At 47.3% G+C, this 10338-nt stretch overlaps 1 protein-coding gene across 2 annotated transcripts in view; it reads left to right on the top strand.

Annotated features, from left to right (window-relative positions):
• Positions 1-457: 457 nt before the first annotated feature.
• Positions 458-10338, top strand: part of ENTPD6 (ectonucleoside triphosphate diphosphohydrolase 6 (putative)) — a 28205-nt gene continuing 18324 nt past the window's right edge. For both annotated transcript variants that reach the window (XM_006755241.2, XM_006755240.2), the window contains exons 1-2: positions 458-659; positions 9406-9721. In XM_006755241.2, the coding sequence (XP_006755304.1) occupies positions 9430-9721 (292 nt within the window). In that variant the 5' untranslated portion in view covers positions 458-659; positions 9406-9429. The remainder of the gene's footprint in view (positions 660-9405; positions 9722-10338) is intronic.

Genomic DNA, 10338 nt, shown 5'->3' with positions numbered 1-10338 from the left:
TGTCAACCAAAGTGAAAAATTCTAGAAACTCTTAACAGTGACCATGAAAAGGCATTTCAAAATATTAGAATAAATATAAATTAAAACTGTAAATGAGATAGAATTTTTGTAACAATTGGATTGGCAATAATCCAAAGGTTTGGAAAGACTCTACTGTAACTAAAAATGTAGAGAAACGCACACTCCTATATATTACTGTGGGAGTGTAAAACGACGAAGCTGGATCAGAAGCTGAATCCGACGGGAAGAGCCTTGCTAGGGCTCGGTGTGGTGTGTGTGTAAAGGGTTGGGCGGGGGAGCGCCAAAGGGTCCGAGACCCCAGATCTGTGGGGACACCAGCCAGGCTCAAGCTGCAAAGAATCAGCCTATCAACCCGCGTGGGAAAGATCACTGCGCCTGCGCAACGGGGCCCCGAGAGACCCGCCTCGACTCCACGCATGCGCACTGGTCCCGCTACGCCCCGCCCAGCAGGAACGTGGCGTGAAAGTGGGCGGGGCCCAGGCCCCGGGATCCGCGGGTTCGCTGCCGCTTGTGTGTGGAAGGCGAGGTGACGCCGGCCTCCGGGGTGGGAGAGCTGAGCGGCACCCTCTGTCACCCCTCCGCCCCCTCCCCGGGAACGTCACCTCCCTCTGCGGGTGGGACAGAGGGGCCCTTGCAGGGTAAGCGGGGGACCTGGGGTGGGTGCGGGCTGGCGGGGCTGCGGGGAGCTGGCAGCACTTGGGCCTCCGGGCGGGGCCACAGGGTCTTCAGCGGCAGCGCCGGGAGGTGGCCTGGGAGTCCCTCGCGCACGGGTCCGCCCTCCTGCCCCAGCTCCCGCAGTTGTCCCTGGACTCTGAACTTCGGGGGCCCCTGAGGGGCGCAGTCAGTTCCGGCACCCCTGCTGCATTCATTCATTCATTCAGCCAGCGTTTGCTGTCCCTCCTCCCAGCCCTGTGCAGGTGCAGCACCCTGTGGGCTTCTGGTAATGGACACAGCACCTGGGGAGGTATTTGTTTAACCGGTAGACACATTTAAATTAGGGGAAGGACAGGCAGGCCCCCTCCCTCCTGGGCCTCACAGCCCAGCTGCTAAGCCAGGGAACCCGGGAGGTTCTGCCATTCATACAATACTGAGGGTGTGAGGACAGTGACCTCTGACGTTGGAAGAGTGACCAGATGAGCTTATGAGCTGGTGAGAGTGGTTCTGCCTGAGCGGACCCGTGAGCCAAGAGCGCACCAGGCTGTGGGAGGAAGAGGCCCAGAGCTGGACAGAGCTGGACACCAGGCTGGACTCTGTTCAGTGGAGAGCAGTGAGCCACCAGGAGACTGCAGATGAGGGGAGGGAGATGGGCAGGGGAACTTGGAAGGATGGATGAGTTTTAGTTTAAGTGCCGCTAGAAGCTGCAGCATGGTTTTAAGGCTTGTAGAGAAGCCAGCATAGCTCTGTAGATTATTGTGGACACAGCCCCGCATTCTGGGTGTCGGCCCAAAGGAACCAGCCACCCGGAAGTAACCTAGGCCGTTCCAGCGTCCTCCAGGCACCCACACATCCTCCACCCTCGGGACACATCCTGTTGGCATTGCCATGGCATGAGCAAGGTTCATGAGAAGTCTAGCGAGCATAATGAAACAGGTCCAGAAAGTGGTTTGCTCTCCCCCACTTCTGCCCTCGGAAGTGTCATTTGGCTAATATGCTGTGTGTCCATCTCCCTCCGTGAGCCTTACGTGAAGAACCAGAGAAGTGGACAGTCCAGTAAAGAGATCTGGAAGCGCCTCCCGCCCACTGTGTCCTATGAAAAGGAAACAACAGGTGGTATTGACGGGGCTGATTCATGTACAGTTTTTTTGCAGAAAAGGGGAGACACATCCCTTTTAAACCTACCAGGAGAATAAGTAGTGGTTTGCTAACATACTCTGATGTTGGATACGTTTTCAGTATATGTGGCAGTCATTTGCGCACGTGGCTGTTTTGTGTACTTTAATAAAAACCTTGAAGGAACTGGCCAACAGATTAGGTGGCCACCATCCAAATCAGATAGACTTTGTATTTCTAAGAGCCCATCTGCTGTCCCCAGAAACCTAGCCAGGCACGGGGCAGGCACCTCTGCTCCACACCCAGATTCTCCTGTCTGACCCCAGGCTGCCCTGACAAAGGGTGGCCCCCAGCGGGAGCCAGCTGGGAGCAAGGGTCACTCAGTCAAAGCTTTCTGTTTGCTTTTGTGCACCAAACACCTTGCCTCATCCGCCGGCCGGCTCCATGTTCCTTACTGCCTTACTTTCTAAACTCCCCTTCACAGAACAAAACTAAAGTTGAATTATTTTCCTCGGTGCGCCTCTGGGGAGGCCTGATCCACACATTTGCACTGCAGTACTAGTGGGAAGTGCGATTGGCCTCTCCTGCAGGTGTCTTGGCTCCAGACAAACACCTTAGCCCAGTGGAATGAAATTGGCTTTTGGGTTTGGCTTCAGGAGCTTGCAGGTGCCCATGGGCCCGGCTGTTCCTGGCTCTTTGTTCCTACAACATTCTATTTGGACTCTGTTTGCGTCACCCTGAACTTATGGTGTGTAACTTAAATGATTACTATGTGTATGTGATTTCATGTGTGTGTGTTTTTTTGTTGTTGTTGTCTAAAGTAGTCTTGTATTAATAGGGAAAGGGGAGTGGTGAAGCACATTTTATTGGAAGCCAGGAAATTTTGTCTGTGCCTCACCATGTGTTAACCTGTGGTTCCAGGTTATGTTGTGTGAGATAAGTGCCAGCCTTGTAGGCCTCTGATAATAAGATGGAGCATATGTAAAGGTGTTTTTTTAACAGGTAGACAACTTTAATTAAGAGCAACCTTTTCCTCGAAATGTATCACTTGTTCATCTGATCATGTAGAACCTAGTTCTTAGACTAACATAGAACATGATAAAACTTGGTTATGTAAATGGATTTTACAAAACACTTTCGCATTTGTAGGGGATTGCTTTTGTACCCTCACTGTTCATCCTTGGAAATAGCTGCTTTAGAACTTTTTCTATAAATATTTTTTTAATGATCATTTAGCAATGGGAACTTCAGGTTATATAACAAAAGGAGGCCTATGAGAGGGCATTGCCCAGGTTGTGTCTCAGCCTCCACTCATGCCTGGGTCTTCTCTGTTGCTGACTTCACTCCTGAGCGCAGCTAACATCCCCTTAATGCAGATAACTCCCCAGGCCCAACCCAATCCTGTCATCTCTCGCAGAGCAGTTCCATATCTGACTGATGTCCTGCTGTCATTTCAAACTCAGCATGTAAAAAACCTGGTCACTTCTGTGTCCCGGTAACAGCCCCCTCCTCAATGGCCTACTACAGAGGGTGGCTATCACCCAGGTCCTAGAGCAGCTTCTGTCCCTCCATCTTTCCTTGACTGCCTGTTCTGTCTCCGTGAATTGCTAAGCTGTTAGCTAGCCTCCTTTACCAGCAAGTGTTGGCTGAGCAGCTGCTGGACTCTGGCCTTGTGCCAGAGTTGGAGATCCGGGATGAACAGCTAGAGACGTGCTGTCCAACCAGAAGAAAGAGAGGCACTCCACCTACAGCTTACCCAGGAAGGGGAAGTGTGCAGAGCACCAAGGAGCCCGAGGGAGGAGCCTCCAGCTGCCAGGGTTCAGAGTGGCAGTAAGCATTCCGAGTAGGTTTTGCAGAGTTGTGAGGAAGGAGCCAAAGGAAGAGGATGCCATTGTGGAGGAAGGACCGAAGGAAAAGGATGCTAAAAGAAACAATATCTGAGGCAGGAAAAATCTCAAGACATGACCTGCTGCCTTTGTTGAGAGAGTAAAACAGTTTGAATTTGATACAATAGGCAGGCCCAGCCCTCTTCATTTTCCTTCCCTACCACTGCCTTCAACCCTACATCACAGAACTCAGGTTACCTGTCTTACCTCAAAGCCATTAAAGGAATTTGTCCAGTTCGTCCAGGTTATCCAATTTATTGGCATCCAGTTGTGCATAGTACTCTCTTATAATCATTTTTATTCTATAAAATCAATAGTAGTGATTTCTTTTTTATTCCTGATTTTAGTTATTTGAATCTTCTTTCCTTATTTCTTAGTCTAACTAAAATTTTGTGTTATTTTGGTCTTTGCCAAGAACCAGCTCTTGGGTTCAAGGAGTTCTCTATGTTTTTCCCATTCCCTATTTTATTTATCCTGCTCTAATTTTTGTTTTCCTCCTTCTAGCTTTGTGTTTAGTTTGTTCTTTATCTGGTTCCCTAAGGTGCAAAGTTAGGTTGTTGGTTTGAGATCTTTCTTCTCTCTTGATATAAGCAATTACAGCTGTAAACTTCCCTGTTAGCACTGTATCTCATAAGTTTTGGTATATTGTGTTTTCATTTTCGCTTATCACAAGATAGTTTCTAAATTCTCTTCTGATTTCTTCTTTGACCCATTTGTTCTTTAAGAATGTGCTATTTAATTTCCACGTATTTAGGAATTTTCTAGTTTTTCTTCTGCTTTTGATTTCTAGTTGTGATCAGAAAAGATACTTTGTTTAATTTTTATCTTTTTTAACTTAAGATGTATTTTGTAGCTTAGCATCTTATTTATCCTGGAGAATGTACCATGTGTTCTTGAGATAAATGTGTATTCCTTTGTTGGGTAGAGTGCTCTGTATATGTCAGATCCAGTTGGACTATAATTTTGTTCAAATCCTCTATTTTCTTTTTTTAAAATATATTTTTATTGATTTTTTTTACAGAGTGGAAGGGAGAGGGATAGAGAATTAGAAATACCGATGAGAGAGAAGCACCAATCAGCTGCCTCCTGCACACCCTCCACTGGGGATGTGCCCGCAACCAAGGTACATGCCCTTGACCAGAATCGAACCTGGACCCTTGAGTCCCCAGGCTGATGCTCTATCCACTGAGCCAAACCGGTTAGGGCAATCCTCTATTTTCTTGTTGATTGATTTTTTTCTGTCCTTTCTTGAAAATGAGACATTGAAGTTTCCTACTATTATTATATAGCTGTTTACTTCTTTCAATTCTATGTTTGTGTCATATATGTAAGAGCTCTGGTGTATATGTTTATAATTTTTATCTTCTTGTTGAACTGGCCCTTTAATCATTATATAATGTTCGTCTTTTATGACAGTTTTTGACTTAAAGTCTATTTTGTCTGATATGGTATAGCCATCACTACTCTCTTTTGACTACTATTTTCATGGAATCTTTTTCCATTTTACTTTTGTATTTTTGTTGTTGTTGTTTTTAAAAATCATTATTCCAGTTAGTGTGTCCTTAATTTCTGACTGGTCTTTTCTTATGCTATTGAAGTTCACTAAGTTCAGTGTTTTGAACTCTGCATCTAGTAGGTTGCTTGTCTCCATTTTGTTTAGCTCTTTTTCAGGAATTTTGTTCTGTTCTTTATTTGGGATGTGTTTCTTTGTCTCTTCATTTTGACAGCCTCCCTGTGTTTGTTTCTATGTTTAGGTAGAGCTGCTATGTCTCCCAGGCTTGGTAGAGTGGCCTAATGTAATACCAGTAGGTGTCCTATAGGGTCCAGTGGCACAGCCTCCCTGATCACCCAAGCTGGGCACTTGAGGTGCAGACCGCCCTTCCCCCATGGGATATGTACACCCTCCTCTTATAGTTGAGCCTTCATTGCTGTTGGCGTGTCAATAGGAGGGACTACCCCCAGGCTGATCAGCTGAAAAGACTGGCTGCAACCACTGACCTCCAACCACTGTGGAGAATCAGCTGTGCAGGGGCCCACCCCGCAGAGCAGGACTTACTTTAGCAGGCCTCTGCTGCCCACATAGTCTGCCCCTTGAGTGTGTCACTTGTGGAGGTGGTTGGGTGGTGGTACATAGAAGTGGTTTGAAGCTGTCCACTGGGTGTGCTGGCTCTCAGACCTCCCAGGAGGTGCAGGCGAGGTCAGCCACCACCTGTGTTTTGTCTGGGGCCACCAGGCATGAGCTACAAAGCCATATGCAGATGGCTGCTCCTTATGTTGGGCTTGGAAGTGCCCAGGCCAGGCCAAGCTGTGAACCAAGGCTGGTTGCTGCTAATGCTGGGCCTGGGGCCATTTAGCAAGTGGTAGAGGGCACACTGGGACCAGATGCTGCTTGTTTAAGGGATTTTAGGAAAATCTGAAACTAGTGCCAAGACAGACCATTCATATAGAAGCCACTGGAAATAGCTTGGGTGGGCCTGAAAGTTGGGTGGGGTGAGGAATCAGGGAATCACCAGGGCAGGGCAAACAGTGTAAGCCAGGTTGATGGAGTCTCAGATATGGCACCCACCTGCCTGTTGGGGGGGGGGGGCAGGCCTCAGCTAAGGAACAGTGGCCTCTGCCATCACTTCTGCCTGGGAGAAAGCTACCCCCCACCCCACCAGCTCTCACCCTGATGCCTGACAGTTTTGTTCCTCCTCATATGTCTCTGGTGCCTTTCAAGCTGCTGCCCTAGTGCTGGAGCTCACAGGGAGTGAGTCCATGTAAGTCTGTGCATGGGCCTTTTAAGAGGAACTTCCTGGGACTCCAGCACTTCTCTGTCTCCCTCAGCTTCAGTCCCCGCTGGTTTTTACAGCTAGAAGTTATGGGGACTTCTCTTCCTGGTACTGGGACCCTTGGTTTAGGGACCTGGAGTTTGATTTCTTTTTACAATTTGTATCTTTATGTTGATGTTCTCATTTTGTTGTCTTATATTGTTTTCCTAATACTTTTTTTAGTTCTTTGGGTTTTCTTTACCTCTTTCAACATATTTAATGAGCTGTTTTAAAGTCTTTATCTAGTACATCCTATGCCTGTTTTTCCTCAGGGATGTTTTATACCAGTTTCTTTAAGTGGGCCATATTTTCCTATGTCTTTGTATGCCTTGTGATTTTTTTTCTTTTTGAAAAATTCAGCATTTGAAAAATAGCCGATTTCCTGTCTTTGCTCGGTGCCATGAAAGACCTTCACTAATTAGCAGGATGTGTCTGAGCCATAAGGTCCGCGGGGGGGGGGGGGGTCCTTAAGCTGTTCTTAGAATTTTTTCTGAGCATGTATCTTCCCTGGGTTTCTGTGTGTGCTATTTTCAGTTCTCCCATATACATGCTGCTTTTGTTGCTGGCAAAATGGTAGTTACTACAATTTTAAAACAAAAAGAGGCCATCAAGAGTGCTAATGTTGCTAAGAGTGTGAAAGAAACAGTGATCATAGGCAATTAAAGAGGTTAAAAAAAAACAAAACTGTTGTTGATTTGGATAAAGGAAAAGCAGTTAGCTGGTGACAGCATTTGGAGGTATGATAAATGAAAAAGCGAATATGCTGCATGCTGACTTCCTGAGAGACACCCCTAGTGTTAAAAGTGATTCATTCAGCCCTAACCGGTTTGGCTCAGTGGATAGAGCATCGGCCTGCAGACTAAAAGATCCTAGGTTTGATTCCAGTCAAGGACATGTACCTTGGTTGCAGGCACATCCCCAGTAGGAGGTATGCAGGAGGCAGCAGCTGATAGATGTTTCTCTCTCATTGATGTTTTTAACTCTCTATCCCTCTCCCTTCCTCTCTGTAAAAAATCAATAAAATATTTTTAAAAAATTGATTCGTTCAAGGCTGGTAGGAAAATTTAAGAAAATAAGTGTTTGTTTACAGATTAAACAGTACTGTATTAGACATGTATTATATATAAGAAAGGTTGAAACAGAATCATTTGGGGGTCTGGAACGAATTCATTCAATTTACATTATTTCCAATGGGGAGAAATGTTCCAGTTTTTGAACAAATCGCTTCTCAAACAGCCTTCTGGAACGAATTAAGTTTGAGAACCAAGGTTCCACTGAGACAGACTCGAGGTTGGCATGAAGGCCACTGTAGGCTTGCCTCCTGCACTATGGCCCTGGCCCCCACTTTTCCCATCCCCAGACAGTGCAGTCCCCCGCCCTCCAGCACTCTTACCCTCCCATCCCTGGTTCCTTCCTCCCTTCTGCAGAGCCGGCATTCATATCTGTGTTCTCTGTATCCTGTTATGAGCACATTACACATCTCTGTGTCCTGAAACAGCAGGACGAGGCAGCTTTCCCGAGACCAGCCCCACACAAGGGGGTAACTTGCCCACGGTCACACACTACTGCGGGCAGCCTACACCCACATTCTGCTTTCAACCCGGCATTTCCCTTTCCCCTAGGAATTTCCATTCCTTTTACAGAAACTGGCAGAGAATGATGGACAGATGGTAGATTTTGCCTGAGGGCACAGGAGCCTTGAGAGGGAGGCACCTCACTTTCTGTCCTCCGAAGTGTCAGGTTCCCACGTGGTGCCTTGCACTAGAAGCTGCTAATGAAACTTGAACACATGCTTCATTTGGGGTGCATTGAACCACAGTTAATGGTACTGAATTAGTTTATTTCACTACCCAGGTAAAACTTCCAAAGTCTTTGAAAGCACACAGACATGATTTCCTCTTTGGCAGGAATATGCTACATGAATAAAAAGAAGTATGTGCTGTGGGTTTTCCAGGAAAACAAAAACAAGCATATTCCCTAATTTGTCTGGGGCTCTCAGTTCCCAAAGGGCAAGATTTTAACCCTTTTGAAAAGTAAATTACTGTGTGGGAGAAAAAGTGGAAGAACGAATTGGATACATGTTCCTGTTACCTTGAAAGGTTCTGGGACATCATTTATACATGACTTTTTAAAATAGAATGAGGCAGCCAACTTGGAGGAGGCAGCCAATCAATGATTCCCTCTCATCATTGATGTTTCTATTTCTCTCTGCCTCTCCCTTCCTCTCTGAAATCAATAAAAATATATTTAAAAAAATAAAATATAATGAGTCCCAAAGCTATTTGTCTGGAACAGCACTTAGAGTAGCAGTTCTCAACTTGTGGGTCGCCAACGTGTGGGTCGCGACCCCTTTGGGGGTCGAACGACCCTTTCACAGGGGTCGCCTAAGACCATCGGAAAACACATATATAATTACATATTGTTTTTGTGATTAATCACTATGCTTTAATTATGTTCAATTTGTAACAATGAAAATACATCCTGCATATCAGATATTTACATGACGATTCATAACAGTAGCAAAATTACAGTTATGAAGTAGCAACGGAAATAATTTTATGGTTGGGGGTCACCACAACATGAGGAACTGTATTAAAGGGTCATGTCATTAGGAAGGTTGAGAACCACTGACTTAGAGGGAAGCTTGCTCAGGATGTGGGTCTGTGCCCCAGGTCAGCGCCTGCAGGACCTACAACCTTGGACAACTCACCTAGTCTTATAAAACTCAGCTCCTCTTCTGTAAAACAGGGATCACATCTTCCAGAACCATTTTGAGAATCAAGTGGAGCTTCTGATTCACAGGAGAAAACGCAGCCCAGGTTCGGGTTCCATGTTTGTCCCCGAGCACAGGGATTTCCGACTTGTCCTGGAAGTTCGAAGCCTGATGTGTTTTTCCTGCCTCTCTCCCGTTCTGCCAGCACACAGTCCTCACAGACAAAGAAATGAGAAAAATACCAAATAATGGGAACCTGAAGATGATGAAGGTGGCGTACCCGCTGGGCCTGTTCGTGTGCCTGTTCATCTACATCGCCTACATCAAGTGGCACTGGGTCTTCGCCACCCAGGCCTTCTTCAGCATCACGGAGGCAGCCTCAGGGGCCCACCGGGGCCACCAGACTCGGGACGTCCCGGGGACGACGGCGCATGGTCACAAGGTCTTCTATGGCATCATGTTTGACGCGGGAAGCACTGGGACCCGAGTGCATATCTTTCAACTCACCTGGCAGCCTGGAGGTATCCCGCCCAGCAGAAAGCCCTGCTGCATGCTGCGTTTTCTCCTCTCCCAGCTGAGCTCTTGGGGTCCCGCCCCCTCCACCCCGCTGCCTAAAGGCAGTGGTTTCTCAGGGTATGGGCTAGACTCCCTGTTTTAGACTCACCTGGGAGCTTGTCAAAAAGGCAGTGTCCCAGTGATGCTGACTCAGTGTGGCTTGGCACCCAGGACTCTACATTTCCCAGGAGTCCCAGCATATTCTTACTTGTACCAGCATCTGGTTACCAGCTAAGGGCACCTGAGATCCCAGAGGGTGTTTGGTGGCCTGTCCCCTCCCAGCATGCACAGGCGTGTCAAGTGGCTGGGACCATGACTTAGGCCAGACATCGTATTAGTGAATTTAAGTCAGGAAGTAACCCCAGATTCAGGCCAGTGGAGCTAGGAGTCTAGGACAGTCAGATAATTGGAAAAACCCAGAACCCAGCCCAACACAGAGCTGCCAGTGGGGCCATGGCCTCAGCAGTGAGCGTGGAGCTGGAGCCAGAGCCTGTGAGCTTTGCTTCCCAAAGGCGGGGCTTAGGCATCGCCACTCACCTGCTTCTCCTATAGGGAGACCCTGCCACGCCCAGCCCCCCCCACA

The sequence above is a fragment of the Myotis davidii genome, unplaced genomic scaffold (genome assembly GCF_000327345.1).
Source record: "Myotis davidii unplaced genomic scaffold, ASM32734v1 scaffold733, whole genome shotgun sequence".
Taxonomy (NCBI): Eukaryota; Metazoa; Chordata; class Mammalia; order Chiroptera; family Vespertilionidae; genus Myotis; species Myotis davidii.
The sequence above is the reverse complement of the archived record's forward strand: the minus strand, read 5'-3'. Positions and strand labels throughout refer to the sequence as shown.